The sequence below is a fragment of the Xiphophorus hellerii genome, chromosome 13 (genome assembly GCF_003331165.1).
Source record: "Xiphophorus hellerii strain 12219 chromosome 13, Xiphophorus_hellerii-4.1, whole genome shotgun sequence".
Lineage (NCBI taxonomy): Eukaryota > Metazoa > Chordata > Actinopteri > Cyprinodontiformes > Poeciliidae > Xiphophorus > Xiphophorus hellerii.
In genome coordinates, this window is record NC_045684.1 from 17,392,658 (window position 1) to 17,415,095 (window position 22,438).

The following is a 22,438-nucleotide window of genomic DNA, read 5'->3' on the forward strand; positions in this document are numbered from 1 at the left end:
AAATGCAATTTTGGATACAGCCATCCATCCATCCATTTTCTGTACACCCTTGTTCCTAGTGGGGTCAGCAGGGGTGCTGGGGCCTATCTCCGGCTAACGTTCCGGGCGAGAACGGAACCTGTCCAGGTTGCCAGTCTGTCGCAGGGCAGCACAGAGACAGACAAGACAAACAACCATGCACACACACTCATATCTAGGGAGAATTTGGAGAGACCAATTTACCTAACAATCATGTTTTTGGACTGTGGGAGGAAGCCGGACTACCCGGAGAGAACCCACGCATGCACAGAACACGCAAACTCCGTGCAGAAAGACCCCAGGCTGGGAATCAAACCCAGGACCTTCTTGCTGCAAGGCAACAGTGTCACCAACTGCGCCACTGTGCAGCCCATTTTGGATACAGTAATGTCATAATCCATTTTAATTATTCCTGTTTTGGTCATTTGTTTATTTTGGATATTTCAAATGTTTTCCAGTTCCACTGTTAAATGTTCTTTAGAAGTTAAAGTCTTTTTTTTTTTATCTTTGAGAGTGTACTTCCATCAATATGTCGTTATTGTCATATTAATTGAAAATGGTTTGAAGCAATATTATCATTTATCGCAATAATTTCTGGGACAATTTATCATCCAGCAGAAGTTATCGAGACAGCCTTGCATTAATCCTGCGTCTCTGTCCCTTTTACGGCAGATCACTCTGTGTCTCAGCCCATCATGGTGTCCCGTCGGCCGGGGCAGGGCTTCCACGGCGGGGGTGAAGTTGGGGTGGGATCGGTGATGTCCCCGCGTTCTGAAAGTGGTGGCCTGGGGGTGAGCATGGTGGAGTACGTCCTGTCGTCCTCACCGGCTGATAAGCTGGACCCCTGCCTCAGGAAAGGACCATATGTGAGCCCTTCAGCTTAATTACGTAAACACTCTCACAAATCTTGCTTGGATATTCTATATTGTGTTTATTATTTTCTCGTCCGCGTTCCATGACGCAGGGACAGAGAGACGGAGAGGTGGAGGAAGAGAAGAGGGAGAAGCCGAAGACGACGTTCGAGGCAGAGAAGCTGAAAGAGTTAACGGAAAGTGAAAGCGACGTGATCAACGACGTCATCAACCCGAACGGGCTGCCCGTACAGAACGGCCTGGACGTCGACGTGAAGGAGTTCGGGTGAGAGACGCGGCGATCGGTCTTGTTGGAGCAGCGCTCGCTAGTCAGACGGGAAAACTGACCCAACGGCGTTCTCTTGTCCCCGCAGTCGTCCCCCTGGCAACATGCCTCCTCCTGGCCCCGAGGGCGACCTGCTGGGGGGTCCGGGAGGGGTCGGGCCCGAAGGCTTGACACCGCTAGGGGGTGGTGGAGGCCCCAAACCCCCTGACGACTTCTCCGGGGTGGACCAAGGAGGCGTAACCATGGACCCCATGGAGTCGGTGATGGAGCCGCTTCAGTTCGACTACAACTCTCAGATGCCCATGGACTCTGCGCCCACTGTGGGCCTGTTTGACTACACTAACCAGCAGCAGGTAATGGCTGCGGGCAGAGAGAGCACGATGGCTTCTCCAGGCGCCTCAGTTGACGTTAAACTGCGATGATGTTCTCAGCTTTTTCAGAGAAACAACGCTCTGGCTGTGCAGCAGTTAACGGCCGCTCAGCAGCAACAGTACGCGCTGGCAGCTGCACAGCAGCCTCACATTGGTAAGTCTCATTTCACCTGTTCACACTGAAGCTGCACCGATTTTACCACTGTTTTTTACTGTTTATTTTGGTGTTTATATAAAAGAAATAAATGCAGTTTATCCAAGACCTCCGATTTTTTTTAAAAGGCACTTAAATCAATGGAGATTCTCTTTAATAAAATACAGCTTTACCTTTTAAAATACTTTACTAGCGCTGAAACAATCAAGCGTATAAGGAGGATGAATGTTCAGTTAATATAAAATGTGTTTAAAGAAATCTTTGTTCAGCTTGATCTCCCAAGTCATTGAGATTTTGAGCTACACAGGCCTAACGGCGGTCCCAGCTGAATGAAACTGTGACCTGTCCCTTTAACACAGTGGCGATACACCCAGAAGCAGACGGCAACTTGCTCATCATTAGCAGCTAATTGTGCTGCTCTCACGTTGCTTTGTGTCTTGTCTGTCACTCCACCGATGGTTGTTTTAGTTTTTTGGGGGGGTTTTTCCTAACAAGTTCCCAAAATAATGTTACACAAACAATTTTTAAAACAATTCCTCCAGAACTCTTTAGCGACTGGTTTTGTCTGAAAGCTTGAGAAATAGGAAGTCCTCTGCCACTCAAATATTGATTCAATAGTGTTTCAGCTCGACTCACCACGTTTCATGTCTGTTTCTCATAATAATCGCCTACTCTTACTTTTCCAGACACATGCTGATAGTATCTAGATAGCGCCTCGCCTGACAGAATTCAGTTTGACAATAAATAATCTGGCTTTTCCGGTTTGACAACGTGTAGTACCAAGCAACAAATACACAGCAACGTTACACTTCGTTCTGGTCGTCTTCGATGAAGCTGTTCCAACATCGTCTGCACAGTTAGTTATAAAATGTTGATGGCATAATGCTTGGTGAAAAGGTTGGGAGTTTTCTTAAAAAAGAACAAAAAAACAAACAATTGAAGGACTATTTTACAGTTATTCTTAAAATCATTCATATATTCTACTTTTTTTGCAAAGCTAAGACGAGGCGAAACCAATTTGTTTATTTGTAATAGATCATATGGAATAAAAAAAGGTTTTGGTGAAGGTGAATATAGCTGTATGGATATCTTACAGGAGATTAATATAATAAATGTACAGATGTTGCATGTTCAAAATAACTACAAAGTTCAAGTGACCAATCAGTTTCACCTCCTGAGAGAATGTTATTTTATCCTAAGAAATTTAGTAAAACTAATTTTAATTCTTCAGCCTTTGCTTCCAACTGTGTTTTATTACTTTGCGTTAGCTTAATAACCTCTCTATGCATGAAGCTTGAACATTGTGCTGAACACTTTGAGTTGCAAAACATGGATTGTGATGAATATATTTGCACCAACAGTCAAATCAATATAGGGATGCAAGGGAAACGCTACCAATAAGACTTTTACTGGCTGGTGCCGATTTCTTTAAAGTCCGAACTGCTTCATACTCACCGTTTCATTTTCCTGTTTTAGGTCTCGCCCCAGCATTTGTACCCAATCCTTACATCATCAGCGCCGGTCCTCCAGGGACGGACCCCTACGCAGCGGGACTGGCAGCAGCAGCTACTCTCGGTCAGATGCGGCTCGCTGCACCGATCTTTAACCAAGAATCCCTTTAGTGCTAAATGTTTGTTTTAATTTCTGTTTGTCCAGCTTCATAAGCAGAGCCACCGCTAACCTCTCTGCTCTCGCGTTTCCTGCAGGTCCTGCAGTGATGCCTCCACAGTACTACGGTGTGACCCCGTGGGGGGTCTATCCTGCCAACCTCTTCCAGCAGCAGGCTGCTGCAGCCAACAGTTCGGCCAATCAGCAGGCGGCAGGACAGGGTCAGCAGAACCAGCAGCAGGTCAGTTTTCCACCAGGCAGAGAAAATACACCCGGCTGCAAGTGATTCTCTCACAGCTCCTGTTTAGTGATTAAAATGCTTCACGAGATGAAAAATTTGTATTTTTATTTAAATATTTAAAAGACATTTTACATTTTTTTCAGTTCCAGCTTCATTCTCCCTTAATTATTTAACTTACAGATTTATACTTATCAACATATTTCAATTTTATAGACATTTACGCATCTTTATAGAGTAGCATGCAGCTTTTCTGAGCTTTTAGTGTTTTATTTACTTCTTGAGTCCAGATCTAGCTTTTTTTCTGGTAACATTTTGTGTGTGATTTTTGTGAAGGTGATGCGAGCTGGAGGAAGCCAGCGTCCGTTGACCCCCAGCCAGGGTCAGCAGGGTCAGCAGAATGATCAGCTGGTTGCCGCGGCAGCGGTAAACTCAGCGCTTGCCTTCGGGCAGGGGTTAGCAGCAGGCGTCCCCGGTTAGTACAACATTTCTCAAATGGCTTTTATTGCTGTGGAAGCGAGTTTCTGCAAATGTATTCGCCCTTACAATACTGTTATGCAAATGCAGTGATTAGGGATATTCAAACGAGGAGTTTTTCACTTCATATAACGAAGGAGCCATGCTGGGTCTGTTCTCCGTTTCTCAGGATACCCTGTCCTGGCACCTGCGGCCTACTACGACCAGACGGGGGCGCTGGTGGTCAACACCGGAGCCAGGAGCGGACCTGTCCGCCTCATGGCCCCTGCCTCTGTCATCATCTCCCCCTCTGCAGCACAAGCAGGTAGCGCGGAGTTTGACTGTAAGCGCATGAAAATGAGCTCAGCTCAAACACAAAACAGCAGATCGCCCTTTGTGATCATAAACACGTTGTGAACGTCAAACTCAACCTGAGGTTGCAATTAAGGGATTATGAGATTTTATCTTCTGCTGCGTTAGTAGATTTTCTTTCCCCCATAAGTCAGTTCTGCTCAGTCACAACGTGATTTGGTTTGTGTTTTGATGCACCAGCTACACAAATGAACCTCATGGGTACGCATATAAGCTTTTAATTTATCGTTAAATCCATTCTTTATCTACCCTGTGTCGCTTCTCTTCCAGTCGCAGCTGCAGCAGCTTCAGCCGGAGGTGCCAACGGTGGTTTGGGCGGCGGAGCGAACGGTCCGTTTCGTGCCATGACATCCCAGCAGCCTCAGCAGCAGGGCGGCCCTGGCGGCACGCTGGGAGGAAGCTCCTTCTACGGCTCCTCGTCCCTCAGCTCCTCCTCCCAGAGCTCGTCTCTGTTCTCACAAGGCTCAGGCCAGCCGGGACCCGGGTCGGCCTCGCTGGGCTTCAGCCAGCAGGCCTCTTCCTCGCTCGGCGCCACTCTGGGAGCCACGCTGGGAGGTTTTGGCACCGCAGGTGAGGATAAATTGTCCACATTTACAGTCTTCCACATGTATTGCTGCACTTTGAACCTTTTTCCACATTCTGCCACAAACGTCATCGTATTTTAAGTTTTTCTGCAAAAAAAACTAACACAAAGTAGTGACTAACTTGGGTTTAAGGGGAAAACATTCCTGGTTTTCATGTTTTTTTCCACATGGAAAATGGGAAAAGTGAGACAAACATTTATTTAATGACCTTTACGTTCCTAAATAAAATCCTCCTGGCTACCAATTGCTTTTGAAAGTCATCTAATTAGTAAATAACGTTATGTTGCTTTTAAGTTAAACTCAGCATAGTATCCATCAGAAATTCAGTTTAAACTTTAAAACTGTAGAAAACTCAGCAAACAAACATAAGAAAGCACTCTGATCTGCACAATAAAGCTAACATTTCATATAATTCTGAGCATGGTGTTGGTAGCACTGTGCTGTGGGAATGCTTTTCCTTACTAGATAAGGACACAATCCTGGAAGAAAATCTTTTTTTATGGTGCAAAAAACTGACCTTCCTGCAGGAAAAACAAAACATTCAGTCAGAGCTGCAGTGGTTTGAAATGAAGGACGTTTATGTGTTACGATGGCTCAGTCAAAGTTAAATTTAAAACGCGCTTTTAAGCATTTTATATGTGAATAAAAAATTATGAAAACTGTATAATTTTTCTCCATGTTAAAACTATGCATTGCTTTGTGTTGGTCTATCACATAAAATCTTAAACTTAAAACAAAAGTGGTTGTAACGCGAAATGCAGAAAAGTTCAAGAGGTGTGCACACTTATGCAACAGAATGGGGTTATTTTTAGAAATAGAAAACAGTTTTTGTTTAAATTTTAATTACTCAATATGAAATGAAGAAAAAGCTATCAGAAATCAAAAAAGTTTTGACCAATTTTCCTAATGAACATATTTTATTGTGTTTTTAAGAAGAAGTAAGTGTCATAGGTCACACAGGAGTGTCCAGGATTCAAAGGTACCCAAAAATTGTACTAAAGTTAGTGTCACTACTTCAACATGTTTTTACTCAAGTAAAAGTGGCCATCCAAGAAATTAATCAAGTAAGATTAAAAAAGTATTTGTTAAAAAGTCTACGCAAGTACCATTTAATATTTACAAATTACATAATCAGATGGAACAAAATATAAATTGAAGTGGAAATTTGGGTATTTTAAGGATGAAAATGACAATTCATACAAGTAACAAAATCAGGCAAAAAAAAAAAATTGAAAATCAGTTTCTTTCAATAAAAAAGCTTATGAAACTTAAACAAAAACTGCATGTCTGTGCCTGGTGAATTTTAAAACATAATGGTTTTTCATTTAGTGGGTAGGAAATCCAGAAGTTTTACTCAAGTAAGAGTAGCAATACTTTATAATAATATCACTCAAGTAAAAAGTACTGCCTAGTAAAAATACTCCTTAAAGTTTTTTTTTTCTTTCAAAAAAGTAACTTAAGTAAATGTAATTACTTGAGTTATTGCATTAACTCTGCCAGGCTTACTTCCCTTGCAGCTGTGAACAAACCACACAGCTGATTGATGATCCCAGCTCAGATGGTAACGATAGATATTGTCTCCCTCTAGTGGCCAACTCTAGTGGTGGCAGTGGCTCCAGGCGGGACTCCCTGACGGGCAACAGCGAGCTGTACAAGCGCACCCCATCCAGTCTCACTCCCATTGGTCACGGGGGCTTCTACAACGGCACCCTGGGCTTCAGCCCATCCCCCGGCCCGGTGGGCATGCCGCTCCCCAACCAGGGGCCGTCCCACTCCCTCACACCCCCACCCTCGCTGTCCAATCACAGCTCCTCATCCAACCTCAATCTCGGTAAGTGCCTTTGATTTTATTTATCTTAAAGCATTTAAAAGCGAGCCTCTAAATGATCTTTGACTCGGTTAACAATCTCTTCCAAACCAACTAATAAAAACATGGCCGTCTTTTCTTCTGTGATGTTAGGAGCTACTCACCACTGAGACTCGTTTTGGTCTGATTGACGTCTGACAAATTAAAACAGAACTCAGTCATCTACACTCTGGTGAAATGCCAGCCGAACTGACAGCCTCATTATGGTTTAATTATCACCCTGATTGATTACCTAACTTCATCATTTCTCAAGTGTTCGCCGCTGCTGCGTAGCAGCCATTTAGCATCATTAAAGGTCATGTTTTGCAGGAAACAAATAGGCCTATGTTTTGGGTGTTACTCATTTCCAAGCTTGAACCACACCTTAAACATGTGGTGCAGATGTTTCTGAATGTTTACACGTAGATGTAGATTTGTGTACACAGTCCAGTGTAGTCACATAAATGTTTGTACAGTAAGGGAGAGTACAGTTAATCTACAGATGAACTGGTTTAATCAGCAGGGCTGTATGAGAGACTTTTGGTGTGTTTTGTTATGATATCCTTGGTTTTGAAGCAGATAAGAACACTGGAAATCCTCTTTTTATGAAGATTTTTCTTCCCCAGTCAAGGCATGTTTAAGGTTGTGCTGCCATCCAGTGCCCTGTTTCAGTGCTGCAGAGCTCAGTTTTAATTTTTATGGTATAACGTCCAACACAGCAATAAAATTAGATTAAAGAAATTAATTTTATCCGAATCTTACTGCATAAAGTCGAAAGTTCATTCTAAGAGCCCTTTCTTTGCCCTTTTCTTGTTTTCATGGAAGATTTTACGTTCCTGTAGATATAAATAACAATTTCCCGGCTTGCAAGAAGCCTGTTGTTGAAACCATGACGACCTTGACTGCGTCTGACCCACAGGAGGCCTGACTAACGGCAGCGGCCGCTTCATCTCGGCGGCTCCGGGAGCAGAGGCCAAGTACCGCAGCGCAGCCAGCTCCGGCTCTTCCCTCTTCTCGCCCAGCAGCCAGCTGTTCCCGTCGTCACGGCTACGCTACGGCATGTCTGACGTGATGCCTTCGGGCAGGAGCCGCCTGCTGGAGGACTTCAGGAACAACCGCTACCCTAACCTGCAGCTCCGAGACATCGCCGGGCACATCATGGAGTTCAGCCAGGACCAGCACGGCAGCAGGTACTCACCGTTTAACACCTCAGTCCTAATCTTAGGTAATCACTGGACCCTGTGAGTCACCATAACAAAAAACATTGAATTTATTCTTATTACAAATATTTATATGAGCCACTAAATCGCTGTTTGTTCCTTGGACAAAAGGAAGCTGCTATTTCATGTCTTACAGACTGAAATTGACGCCCGAAACGTTAGTAAAAGCTGATTCTGTGATCAATTTTAAATGAATCCAGTGAAAATGAAAACAGATTTTAAGCAATGAAATTATAACTGAATATACAATCTAACTTGTGCAATCGTTTATCGTTTGACACAGAATTAAAATAAATAAAAATTCTGAAAGACATTTATTGTTTGTGTTTCAAAACAAGCAAATGCATTCGAACAGCATACTTTTAACATTTAAAGTTTTTATAAATAGATGTTTTTAGCATCAACTTTCTTAATGAAATATTCCCTTTTCTCTATATTTGAAAAAACACGCTGCTGTTTTTCCTAATGCAGTGAGAGTTTAATATGTCAGGGACAGCAGATAGAAATGAACTCTGAGAGCTTTGATCTGGTATAAAACGTTCATTTCCTGACCAACCGGTTAAACCAAGAAGATGTAACTAATCTAAAACGCTTTGTACTTTTAAACTACTCGTTTACAACTAATTAGAAACGAATAAGACTGTAACACCGGTGGACATATTTCAGATGCATTCAGTTTATGCCGTCATAAAGTCTATAATACAATCAACAGCTGAATTATCTGGTGTCCTCTCTGTTCAATGTGAGGGTTGTTTATAGTTTGTCGCCGTGGAAACCACCCTCCTTGTTTTAGGGTCAATTTTAACCAGTGAGGCTGAGCTTTCTACTGAGATGAACTATTTATAACCCAAAGCGTCCAGGCCTCTCATTCCAGAACCTTTTCTCTCCTCTGGATCGCTGTCTGTTTTTCCATCCTTGCCTGGTATCCATCATTTCACCTCCCAGCCTGCTGCTCAGTTTCTTCATCTCTCTCTTTATGCGCTCTTTCCACTCTGAAATTCATCTCATATTGTCTGGCTGCTCCCTCAGGTTAAAGATATAGGAGCCATTTCTGTCTCACTTTATTGCTCTGCCGGTTTATTTGTTTTCGCTGCCAAGCAAACTTTTGTAAATCCTCTCGATGCACCGGGTGGATTTTCAGACATCTGTCTTTTTCCATCTTCCGAAGGCAAATGGAGAATTAAATATTGAGGAAGACAACAAGTACATCTGTGTTCATTTCCTTCTTCTTTTTTCCCCCCCACTTTTAAAGGTTTATCCAGTTAAAATTGGAGCGAGCCAGTTCAGCCGAGCGCCAGCTCGTCTTCAGCGAGATCCTGCAGGCGGCCTATCAGCTCATGGTGGACGTGTTTGGAAACTACGTCATCCAGAAGTTCTTTGAGGTATGCAGAGATTGAGTTGGTGTGAAAGTCAGACTCCTTCAGTTCTTCACTCGGGGTTTGTAAGGGTGCTTGAAATGTTTGAAAATGCTTCAATAAGGTGTTTCCAGGGTCTGGAAAGTACTTGATTTCTGTATAAAGTCCTGGAAAGTGCTTTATATTCCATTTGCACAGCTTTGTAATGAAGTTGTAATAGACTTTTATGAGAAAAGACTTTTTTCAGAAAGTGAAGTGATAATTTAAACGCTTTAAGGATTTAATTTGAACAGGAAGGTCATTTAAATGAACACAAATTGCTCAGTGAGTTTTTGCTCTGTGTAACTGAAATAAAAGTGGTTTTATTTTTTATAAGTTGGTTATTAAAATTGGGATTTTTTTGTGTTAAATTTGTGAGACTTCAAAAAAATGTCACATTTTAGTTTACTAGCAATCTATCGATTATTCTGACAATCAGATTTTTAAAATTGGCACATTCTGCATATTTTTCATTTAAGCCTCTTTTATTCACTACTAGATATGCATTAAAAGATTCAAGCAAACAAATCATTTCCTTTTTAAAATAAGAAAATAAACATTGTCTTGCCTAAAATACAATGCCATAGTCTTCCTTTAGTGTATGCTTGATCTCATTTGTAGCAAAAGTGAATCTGCATTTTTTTTTAAAAATCCTTACATCAAAATGTGAAAAGCTCTGTCGTTTTTGCTGGGCTTAGCATCAACACAGCGCAGGGCTGGTATTTTGATTATTATTTGGATAGGTAAAGACGCTAAAGAGATTTTGTTTTTATAGAATTTGAAACGGTCACCATTTGAGGAGTTCTTGGTAGTTGCAAATGCAGAATGTATCTATTTTTGTGCAGAATGTTGTTTTTCCTGCAGGAAATTGACTTTTTTGACTTAACAATTAATCAAATACAAAATCAGTTGACAATTGTTTCAACAATCGATTCATCCGATTAATCGTTTTAGCCCTTTTCGAAAACGTACCTTGAAAATGCTTCTTTTGCTGTGGTAAAAGAGAACGAACCTTGTTTACGATAAAGAAAAGTCACGGGTTTGTTTTCGTTTCAGTTTGGGAGCCTGGACCAGAAGCTGGCTCTGGCCGAAAGAATCCGGGGTCACGTTCTGTCTCTGGCCCTGCAGATGTACGGCTGCAGGGTCATCCAGAAAGCCCTGGAGTTCATCCCCTCGGAGCAGCAGGTCATTGTAAGTACAGTCCCGCTCGTCTCACTGTGTTACACTGAAACGGGGGGTAATGATTAATTTCCTGGTGCGCCAGAGTACCCATCATCCCCGCGCTGCTTCGCAACGCTGCCATAAAGTTGCGAGGGTTCCTCGTAGATCTGTTAAAACGATGAAGAGGTGCGTCTCTCGCTTTGAAAGCGTGCTTCATCTTCAGTGTGGGGTTCTTGTTGGTGGAACAGCAGGCTCCCTGCATTCACACAAATAATGGCTCTGTTTATATGCAAATGCAGAACTGCAGGTAGGAAGATAAATAAGTCCAGACAGGATGTCCAGGCATTTGCTCAAATCTTGTGTTTTTAGAAAAGTGTGTGTGAGGAGGGGGGGGGGGGAAAGCAACTATCAATCTTTCCTTAATGGACCCCAATAGATTTCCCAGTAGGGCATGTGTTAAAAGTCCAGGGTTATTTGTTGGGCACTGAGCCACACTGAAAGAGTTTGCGAAATGCCTCCAGGAAATATTTGATTACTAACAATTACACGTCCCTCCCCTCACATTCTTCTCTCCGCCCCCTGCAGAGCGACATGGTGCGCGAGCTGGACGGCCACGTGCTGAAGTGCGTGAAGGACCAGAACGGGAACCACGTCGTGCAGAAGTGCATCGAATGCGTCCAGCCTCACGCGCTGCACTTCATCATTGAAGCCTTTAAGGGACAGGTGGGTTCCTGCTGCGCTCCACCTCAAAGTCCTTCCTCATTCAGTCACTAAAGTCTGCCGGGGTTTGGCTGTCATCCAAGCACACACACACACACACACACATACACACACATTCGCTCGTTGTTGCTGTTATATTGTCTGTCAAAACAAATTTCAAGACGTTAATTGTTGTTTTATTAGAGACTGTTGGATTTCCTGCAACCCTTAAATAAAACTGATTTGAGAAGTCGCTTAATTTGGAAATAAAAACCCCGATATGTGATTGAATCTCAGAGTAGATGCAGCTGCTCTGTTCATTTGAGGTTTATTGAAGAAGATTAGAGAACAGGGGGAAAGTAAGAGTAGCTTGCAGAACATTACCCTGAAATACAATCTACCAAGATGTTTCCATCCACCAAAACTTACAGGCAAGGATGTAATTAATCAGAGAAGCAGTGAAGAGGCCGAGAGCAACTGTTAGTTTTACAGGAACCTGCAGCTCAGGTGGGAGAAGCTGTTAGTTTGACCCTCCTCAAATCTAAAGTTTACAGAGGAGTGTAAGGAAGAAATAGTCAAATTATAAAACATCTCATTTACAGTTTGCCACAAACCGTCTAGAGGATAACGCATCAAATGTGTGGAAGAAGGTTCTCTGAACGTTTACAGCTTAAAATCAACACTAGACATGACCCTGAACACACCCTGCCCATGGTGAAACACGGTAGCGGCGGTGTCATGTTGTAGGGGAGGCTTTTATTCAGACATAGGGAAACTGGAACCATCTTAACACAACACAACCAGGACCGCCTGAATTACCCTAAAATTAGAAAGTTTAAGAATGGTGCAGTCAAAGATAAAAGATGAATACGAGGTAATTGTGGGAAGGCTTGAAAATTTGACTTTTGCTTACAGATGCTCTCCAATACGTTAAATTGTTCCAGAAATTATTGCGATAAAATATAATGTTGTTGTTTTGAGACCATTTTCATAAAAATATTGATAATTGGATAATAATGCAAGTTCTCCCTCTCAAAGATCAATAAACTTACATTTTGCGAAGAACACCTAATACAGGAACTGGGAGATATTTTAAATAACCAAAAAAAAGAAACATAACCAAAAGCAATAAATAACATGAAAAAAAAAACACTCGCACAACCGGAACCATTAATAAAAAACATTATGAAGTCTTTAAACAAAATTGCTCCTAAAGAATATTAATGATCATAAAGGAAATCAATTTATCAGGCAATTAATTGGTTAATTGGTTAATTGGCTATTGCGACAGGCTTAACCATGTGTCATTTTTGATCCCAATTATATGTATAACAATCTGTAGCTATAACCTGTCAAAATGTGCATAAATCTAAGGGCTGTGAATACTTTTGGACCAGTATGTCAACTACACGGTGCAGAAGATGATCAGGAACTGACTGAGTTTATATGAAAGCTTTCGGTCATGACAGTAAATGTCACTGATGGGTGTGGTGTCTGTTGTATGTGTGTGTTGTGTAACTGCATATTTTCTGCTTGGTTGCTGAGATTTGTTTACGTAGCTGGAAGCGGCGAAGGAATTTGCTTTCACCTTGCCCTGTGCAGGGCCAGGCTCGGTATGTGAGGGAACAGACTCAGATAAATCTGTTGCTGCAGCTCCTTTCTGCACCACGTGAAAATATTTTTAGAAAGGGAACATTAGTGCGGCGCTCACTCACCTCAGCTTTATCGTGGGGGTGTGTGTGTGTGTGTGTGGGGGTGTGTGTGTGTGTGTGTACGGGAAATGACTAACGGTGAATAATTACTCCCGTCGCAGGTCTTCGCCCTCTCTACTCACCCATATGGCTGCCGAGTCATCCAGCGTATTCTTGAACACTGCCTTCCCGAACAGACGCTGCCTATACTGGAGGAGCTCCATCAGCACACAGAGCAGCTAGTGCAGGTAAAACACACACGCACACACACACATATACAAACAACAAACGCTGTTCAGGGTGACTCCTCTCCTCGCGCTGAGCCTCCGGATTTTCAGAATCTGGCAGCGTCCGATGTGACGTCGGATCCCCCAGCTGTCCGCCTCGCATTTTGGTTGAAAGTATGTGCGGTTTGGTTTGATTCAGGACCAGTATGGGAACTACGTCATCCAGCACGTTCTGGAGCACGGCCGGGCCGAGGATAAGAGCAAGATCGTGGCTGAAATAAGAGGCAACGTCCTGGGACTCAGCCAGCACAAGTTTGCAAGGTAAATTCCACTCCCAGCTCGTTTTCTGCACATTATTCCAGAAGGTTTTTTTTTCTCCTTTCTTTTCTCTATAATGGCAGCCACACCTGAAAATGAGTTCTCGTTTCACCAGTGTGTTTTTTTTTATTTGGCCTGCAGGGTGTTATGTTGCTCTGCTGGGGCCTGTTACTCTGAATCAAACATCCACACGCAGTAGATCCTCTGCAGCACAAGTAGCACATTGAGTCAGTGGCTTTTAGTGTCTTAGTGTGTGTCTGCACATGACTGGATGTTTCCTTTGGCATGAACTCAGCATGCATGTACAGGATATTAAATTAGAAGACTAAAACACAAAAGTAAGTTTATCATTACGGCTTGCAACAGAGGAAAACCTTAAGTCTAGTCTTTCAGAGTATTAGAATAATAAATAAGAACATTTTTAAAGAGATTTTAATAGAGAAATGCTTTTTAGTCATTAGTCACAATGTCTTCTTGTATGATTTTCAACATTTAATAGTTTATTGAATTCTACAGTATGTCCAGACATAGTGATGGAAAGTTAAATGGAAGGAGGAACTGTGGTTTTAAAAATAAGTGCACACGTTTGTTGAAGAATTCAACTCCTTTGTGCTTCTCTGCTAAAAGAGTTCATGTGAAAATACCGAAATAAACAAATATTCCCAGTATATTCTTGTCATTTTTTCTTCTACTGGCCAATTTGAAGACAAACGCTTCTCTCAAGTCGTGAGTCTCATCCTGACGGGTCGCCCTGTCACTCTGTTTCCCTCAGCAACGTGGTAGAGAAGTGTGTGACCCACGCGTCTCGGGCAGAACGTGCGCTGCTGATAGACGAGGTGTGCAGCCTGACTGAGGGTCCCCACAGTGCCTTATACACCATGATGAAGGACCAGTATGCCAACTACGTGGTGCAGAAGATGATCGACGTGGCCGAACCCACACAGCGCAAAATCGTCATGCATAAGGTTGGTGAAAGGATGTGTGCGTGTGTCATTTAGTCTGAGGTATTTATGATATATTTCCTCTAAAGCCTTCCTGCAACGGCTGTATAAAACATTTATTTCTACTCTTTTCCTCACTCTATTTCGTGTTGAAATTTTGCATTTTTAAATGTGTGCAAATGATGCATTTTGCATTTAAATGTGGTAAAAATGTAACTAGAAAGCTTAAGTTATTTTCAGTGGCTTACATCACAAGGAGCCAACAGTTAGTCTGAAGGCGCTTACAAAATAATCTTGTAGAAAGCATTTTTGTCTTTTCTGCCCTCTATTTTTATAATTTTTTCCTAAATTCCCAAAGTGCTACTAGGTAATTGTTTTAAAAGGGTTTGGACTTGTAACGGTGTAGTAAGCCAACCAAATCTCCTATACAGTGTGGAATAAAATTTTATTTTCTCAATTTTTATTTTTTAGTCTGACAAGATATATATAAAAAAGCAGGAAATGATTGTGGGAAAAGATTTTAATTTCCAGACTTTGTCATTACTGAAACAATCAGTAATGATTGTTTGAAAACTGTAAGTTTTATGATTTTTTTTATTTACTTATTATTAGATAATTAGTCATCAACTTTCCACATACAAATTTTGATTTTTGTCCTACTGATTAGTTTGGGTTTTGAGTTGCTGACAGAAAACATTGATTAATCCACATTGTTTTCAAAAATAATAATAAAAACACAATACTTCTTTTACCCTTTTAGTTTAAGAGTGTCATATGAAGCTTAAAACCTTGAAAACATTGGCACTTTATTTTTTATTTGTGATCAGATGTCACAAGTGCTGCAAAGTATCTTAATTTAATGCATTATAGGAAATTTTTCTGATCTTTATTTGTCGAAGTTGAAGCCTTCCACCAAAACAGGTAACATCCCTGAACTAATTTCAGCATCAACAGTTTGTGATTTTTTTCCCCTCTGAATTTACAGATAATAAAACACAGTTACATATATATATACTGTATATGTATGTATTTATTTATTTTTTACCAACACTTTCAAAATGCTGTTCAAAAACCACCAGAAAAATCTAGAAAGTTACATTTGGACAAGTGGTGGGATCACTGTTATTGATTCTGTCAATGTGCAAGGGTTATTGGCTTCAGCTGGCTGATGTTTCGTTCTAATGGTGGTTTAATAGCAGCTGGAGAATCCTCAGTGTTATTTTCATAAAACTTTTACCACCCTTTTTTGGTCCGACACAAAGGAACAAAAAGAAAAGCCAGTTTCTTTGTGGCAGGTCCTGGTTTGAGTCTGACCTCCTTACTACATTGAATCGTTTCGCGGCAGAAACCCGGTGTGACTAACGGGCGTGTCTCTCCCTGTCGGCCCAGATCCGGCCCCACATCCAGACCCTGAGGAAGTACACGTACGGCAAACACATCCTCGCCAAGCTGGAGAAGTACTACATGAAGAACGGCGTCGACCTCGGCCCGATCTGTGGTCCTCCTAACGGCATCATGTGAGAGCCACCTTCCTTCCTCCACACCAAACCCGAAATCATGTCCACTCCCTCCCCTCCCTGCCCCGCCTCTCAGCTCACCTTTATCCAGCTGTCGCTCCACCTCAGCTGCCCCTTGTCAGATCCTTCAGAAAACATCCCCACCTCCAGCCTCTGAAGACGGCAGGCGGCCTTGGATTCTTTTTTTTTTCTGTCACCCCTCCCCCATCGAGTCCCAACCTGCTGAAGTGGAGGACGCAGCGCAGACAGACAGGGGTGGCGATAAAGAGGCGTTACCTGATCTACTCTTCTTTTTTTTTTCTCCTTTTAAACCTCACTTTTTTGTTGTTTCTGATGAACTGAAATCATTTAACTTTTTTTTTGCTACTGCTGCACACAATCCCAGTTCCCCCGTCCTCCTCCGCCTCGCCCCAGTGAAGATATTTACCACTATGAGACGGAGTATTTAATTTGTCCAACGTCACCGAATCATAGACAAATCCACACACGCCATCGGCTTAACCAGCAGACAGATCATTTAGCATGGGAGATTCGTTTTCTGGTCTTGCTTCTATAAATATAACGTGTATACTTGATGTAGACCTTTGCATATATATATAAATATATATATATAAAACTTTGTAGTTTTTCTGGTTTTTGATGTTGAATCTGTATCTATAATGTATCCTAGTAGTGACCACATACTTCTGACTGTATAATTGTACATTTGTAAACCCTTGTAATGTAAAAGTGCTTTACCACCCTTTTTTGGTATGAGAAGAAAAGAAAAAAATCTCTAGAAAAAAAAAAGAATCTGTGCATTTCAGTGTATATTCTCACCTCATTGGTTGTGACATATGAGTTTGTTGTATATTGTAAATTGTAATATCAAATTTTTGTTTTGAAAAGCCCTTTCTATACAGCGTAGTACTTGTACAAAGATTCGCCACGCTTGGTTTTATCTTTATCATGTCACTGCTTAACTTAAAAAGACATTGGTCTCCCACTGACTCCCAATTGGACACGTTCTGTTTGACTTAGTGGTGTCTTCAGGCTTACGTTGAAGGTTCTTTTTGTCTTTTTTTTTTTTTTTTTTATTAAACGAAAGAAGGAAAAAAAAAGATCTTTTTATAGGAGCGCTTTACCCCACGAAACGTTTGTGTACAGGTAAGCCGGTTGGCGTGGCGATTTGAAATTGTACCGATTGAAACCCACTCAGCTCCTGAGTTGATACCACAACCGGTTTCTGGGGGTAAATCCATGGATTGTACAGAGGAGATTCTTGTGTTTTTTGGCATTTCTTTTCTCTAGTGCTGTAAGTGCTGTATCATACATGTCCTTTTGGGTGAGCGAGGCGGCCCGCCACGGCGGCGGTGTACATTTGGAGCAGCCTTGTGTATATTTACTACGAGCACACCTGTAACCATATGTGTATAGTTAACAGAACCTGTGTATGCTTATTGCCTGGGCAACTATTTTTTGTAACTCCTGTTGTAGATTGTCTCTAAACAATTGTGTGATCTTTATTTTGAAACCAAACAAAACAAAAAAAACTTTGAAAATTTAACCGTCTCACGTGTGCTTCATTGTAAATACTTGCGAATGTTTGTGTGCGTCTATTTTAAGAGGTTTACATTAAGTCGTGATTTGGTAGAAATGTTGGAAATGTGTGTGTGTGTTTTAATGTGTACTGTATTTTGGATCTGTTTGTACACCCTGTTCTAATTTCAAACGTCTGACTCTTAGAGAGAAGGAAATTGGTTATCACATTAAAGAACCACTTTTGCTCAGATCTGCTATCAGACAGAGGCTGCAGAAACTGTGGTTTTGCACCATTTGTCCCTCAGCAGGAAAATTGGGGCCCGGGTTAGGCGTGGCGGCGCCGTCCTGCAGGGTGAACCCTGGACGATCCACCGGCGAGAACCACGGACGTCTCCTTCAAACGTGACTGATGTTACAAAATCGGTTTGGTGCAGAGACAAAAATAAGTGTAGAGCAGAAGTTTTTGCTTTTACTTTTGCTTTGCAAATGATTTGATAAGGTTTTATTTACTTTATTGAGTTTACAGATATTCTGTAGATTAATTGTTGAGCTATACTCTGCAGGCTCAACAGACTATTAACAATTTCAGGACCTTTGTCACTTCTGTGTCGTTTCACATCATCAGCTGTTAATGACGGGATAAAATGCGTCTCAAACACTTTGCTTTCCCTTTAAACTCCTCCCCATACCTGAGTCTTACTCATTTTGACTCAGGTGATTGTGAAGGAGCTCGCCCACTCCTCCTTCACAAGGAGGAGTGAAGCAAGTTTATTATCAGCTGAGATAAATGCCAACCAAGGAAAACGGTTCCTGCTCCCAGACCTGCAGCTGAAATCTGCAGCGGCCCCCGTGGGAAAGCCGAAAAGTCTTCTGGAAAAATGAGACAAAGAATTAAGTGTTTGACCACAATCACGTAAAGTTAGTTTGGAGAAACCGTGACATATTTTCAAGCATTGTGGTGGCAACCTCATGCTGTGGGTTCCTTTCACTGCTGGTGTATTGCACAAAGCGGATGGAATCATGAAGATAGATGGTTGAAATATGGATGCAACATTCAGAAAGAGCAATAATCATTGTTTACAAGAAAATAAAGGAACACAGATGGAGAACTATATTAAAAAAATACAAGACATTAAACAATAATGGTAATAATTAAACATTTCATAAAAGAAAAACATTAAAATGTAAATTTTTAAGACATTACATTTACATAAACCATGACGAAAATGACTTATCAGTATTGGACCTTTGTGGCTAACCTGCATAAAAACAATATTTTCATTTCTTATTTAAATTAACTACAAACAAAAACACATCAGAGCTGGTTGTAAAAGCATTAAACACACTAAAATTCAATTCAGTTAGTGGAAAATCCTCAATCTCAACCCTGTAGAAAATCTCTACGATGTGAAAAAAAAAGAAGAAAAAATCCAGAAAACCAAACAGTTTACTATCATTTTTGATGCGAAGACTGGTCCCATTTCCAGTCAAAACTAAACAAGAAGTTAGTTCATGGCTACAATAAAGTTTGCGGTTCCTATGCACCTTAATTATTACTATATGTACATGTGTATAAATGTATAGATGTATAGTTTTCATCATTCATTGATATCAGTAAATCCACAATGACACGAAACTTGTGCGCTGAGTTATTGTTTTAAAACCCCTTAAAAACCATCATAAAACAGAGCACCTAAAATAAATTCTTAAAAAAGAGAATGATACTGATGATGAGGGCAACGCTTTATTTGACGGGGTGTGCATAAGACTGACAGGACACTGTCATAAACATGACATAGCGCCTGTTATGAACATGAAAGAGTCTTCATGAATGTTTATGACGGTTGTCACAAAGTGTCTTTCGGTAAATAATGGCACTTTTAATGCAAATTTGCATTAAAAGTTGCATTAAGAGTCTATTAAAAGTGTCAACTTAGCATTATTTGGTAAATAACGACGTTTTAATGCAAAGTTCCATTAAAACTCACATCAAAAGTCAATTAAAAGAGTCGACTTTGCATTAATTATTTACCGACTGACACGAGTGTCATGTTTATGACAGTGTCATGTCAGCCTTACGCACATCCCTTCAAATAAAGTGCCACCATGATGGGTGTGTGTGAAGACTTCTGACCCCCTCTGCCCTGCCTGCAGCATCGTGACCCGGAGGGCCAGGGTTGCTCGACCACGTTGCTCCAGCTGATTAATGAGCCCTGCGCCCTGCTCCGGCCCTCCCTGACAGGCAGCCAATCTGAACGCCTACTGCGAGCGTCCCCCCCCCACTAAACAATCACTTAACTGGTGCACCACCAACAGAGCCCATTATTTCTACTCCGTGGCAGATCGTCCAGATAATTCAATGATCATAACCGGAGGGATAACGGTGACATGAGGGCTGAGATGACTCATGCTGGCTCTGGTTGGACTTTGGATCTGACTAATGGGCTGCAGGAAGTGTGACAGTAAACATTTAGGCTGCGGCGTTTTAAAGGTATGTGTCTAAACACATCATCCCTCCTGTGGTCGTTCGGCATAAACCTGCTCCGACCTGTCTGGCTTTTGTTGAGAGCAGCGCTGCTCCCGAAACAATCCGGATGTTATCCTGAACGTAAAGCTGGGGGATGACTCTGTTGTTCCAGTCAGGGATGAGTTAAGTTTCCTGAAAAGATCAACTAAACTGCAATAAATTAGAGCCAACAGCTGGTTTAGGTTTAAACTGTTAAATTAGGCCTTTTCTTGCCATTTTATTTTGTTGTTAGTTTGTTTATTTGTTGTTTTGGAGTGTTAGTCCCTTCAATCTCCTCCTCAGCAGATAAAATGCTCTATAAGGTCTGCAGAGTGTTTTGAGTTAGTATCCTCCTGCATGATGAAGGATCTCCCTCTATTATTTATTGTGAAAAACTTCTTATCCTAATAATAATTTGAATTTATCGTCTCGCCAAATTTCAATTGCCGATGTTAAACAAAACCCACAGTATTATCAGTATTATCGAAAACAGTTTATTTTTATTACTTTTTTTCCTCCACTTTTTGTTCCAAGAGCATCTGTGAATATCAGCACATTTGAAAATATCACTTCAACACAGCTTCTGTTTGCAGTGTGCTGGTATAAATAACACACACTGAAGCAATTTTCACCCTGAAAAAGCCCATTTCAAATGGGAATGTTTCTCAAGAACACTTTATTTGTGTTTGTGACGCTATGAATGTCGCGCCATGCACCTCACAGCCATATAGTTACCTAAAAAGGAAAGAATAAATTGTTTTTAATCACCACTCTTATTGGTAGCACAATAGTACTGCAAAATACTGCGATAAAATTCTAACTCCACATCACCGACTGTATTGGTTGCATCCTTTTTTTTTTTTTTTTTTTTTTTGAAAGTGTCAAAGTTGTTTTTCTGTTATCGCAGCTGCTGCCAATCGGTTAAAATGAATGAACACACTACAGAAGCAGAAACACAAGCCCAAACCATGATGCTTCCTCCCTTTTGTGTTTGAGTTTGTTTTTTCTCCAAGCTTTCCGTGACTTTAGTAAAGGTTCATCGCATCCATAAAACTTTGCCACCTCATTTCTGAGCCTCGCCTCTGTACGTTTTGGATAATTACACTCTGGCCTTCATGTTCCTCTTGCTAATTAGTGGCGTGCTTCTTCTGGTGTGGCCCCAGCAGATTGTGACATCTTCACCCCCTGCCCTCTGGAGGTTGCTGCAGATGTCACAAACAGATGTTGGTTTTTTTTAAAGCTCTCACAATGTTTCTGTTGTTTCCTGCTGATTACTCACTGGATCTCTCTTTCTCGTGTCTCTGTTCTGTGGTTTCTTTTTTTCCTTCAGGACATTCAGTTGCTTGTTTCCCCCCCCTTATGACACATCCAAGTATAAATGCAATATGAACAGGCGCAACGCTACGGGGAGTAGACATTAAGGATGATTTATTGTTTGAACGATCGGTGGAAAATGACACACCTGGAGCATCAACAAATACCTGCCAGTCACATGCTCCCAGTTCCTTTCTAATAACGCTGTCGTCTGAGCTGTGAGTCTGAAACTAAGAGTTAAATGTTGATCTCTTAGTTCATAGTTGTCAAAAATTAAGAAGCTGACCTCACTGGTTTAATAGTTTGGTTTAGTAATTTGTGACACAGTTTCCTAACAAGAATATTCGAAACACGTGAAGAAACTGTTAAAAATGAACGTTTAAACGAGTCATCAGTCATAAAACATGTCAAAACATTATCATGTTGAGCAGCCATTTGTTATTTATTATCCCGAGCCCTTACAAAAAAATCTGAGAAACTGTCTGCTTTTGTTTCTTTGTGACATTTGCATTTTCATTGCATTTCATCGGAAATACGGCTAAACGTTTCTCTGACTGGCAGACAAACCCCAGCCAGCAGGAAACCGTTTCCCTAAAAGTTGCACCTTCAGAAAAAAGTAAATAAATAATAACTTTACTGGAGCTACAGACTTTCTAATCTTCAGTGAATCCTCTGGATATGTTCCCCAAAGGATCTCTAAAGGTTATAAGCTGTAATCTGTAGGTGGAACTTTTTTTTTTGAAAACTTTCCATTAGTGCATAACTATTTCACCTGATTTTTATGGAAACTTTTAGTCAAAGGTCTGTCAAAAGGTTCCGGCCTGTTTTATTGGGAATACTACTGCAAACCTTTAGAGAAACCGTCATTAAATATTTTCCAAACGTTTCCTGTATGTCGCATTGTGCAGGTTACAACAGGTTATGATTAGTTACATGTCATATTGGGACATTTGCTGCATTTAGAGAATATTCTACCAATTGTTCACTATATGTATTCAAGGTAAACATCGGCAGGATTTCCCAGGTTTTCCGTCTGGTAGATGCAAACGGTTGCAACAAATTTTTAGGAAACATTTTAAAGAAAATTTCTTAAGGTTTCATGCATGTTACACATTGAAAGCCGCCACGAGCTGTCGAGGTGCAAC

The 22,438-nt window shown here is 41.2% G+C and overlaps 1 protein-coding gene across 2 annotated transcripts in view; it reads left to right on the forward strand.

The window, feature by feature from the left end:
- The window catches only part of pum1 (pumilio RNA-binding family member 1), a 29,045-nt gene extending 11,547 nt beyond the window's left edge, over positions 1-17,498 (forward strand). Inside the window, exons 6-23 of one of the 2 annotated variants that reach the window (XM_032580676.1) lie at positions 691-884; positions 983-1,155; positions 1,244-1,508; positions 1,587-1,680; positions 3,157-3,255; positions 3,387-3,529; positions 3,863-4,001; positions 4,173-4,307; positions 4,625-4,924; positions 6,527-6,769; positions 7,704-7,974; positions 9,257-9,386; positions 10,455-10,589; positions 11,145-11,282; positions 13,072-13,197; positions 13,376-13,497; positions 14,267-14,459; positions 15,825-17,498. In XM_032580676.1, coding sequence (XP_032436567.1) covers positions 691-884; positions 983-1,155; positions 1,244-1,508; positions 1,587-1,680; positions 3,157-3,255; positions 3,387-3,529; positions 3,863-4,001; positions 4,173-4,307; positions 4,625-4,924; positions 6,527-6,769; positions 7,704-7,974; positions 9,257-9,386; positions 10,455-10,589; positions 11,145-11,282; positions 13,072-13,197; positions 13,376-13,497; positions 14,267-14,459; positions 15,825-15,956 — 3,032 coding nt within the window. In that variant the 3' untranslated portion in view covers positions 15,957-17,498. The remainder of the gene's footprint in view (positions 1-690; positions 885-982; positions 1,156-1,243; positions 1,509-1,586; positions 1,681-3,156; positions 3,256-3,386; positions 3,530-3,862; positions 4,002-4,172; positions 4,308-4,624; positions 4,925-6,526; positions 6,770-7,703; positions 7,975-9,256; positions 9,387-10,454; positions 10,590-11,144; positions 11,283-13,071; positions 13,198-13,375; positions 13,498-14,266; positions 14,460-15,824) is intronic. The other variant, XM_032580677.1, reaches the window with a different exon arrangement.
- The last annotated feature ends 4,940 nt before the right edge of the window (positions 17,499-22,438 follow it).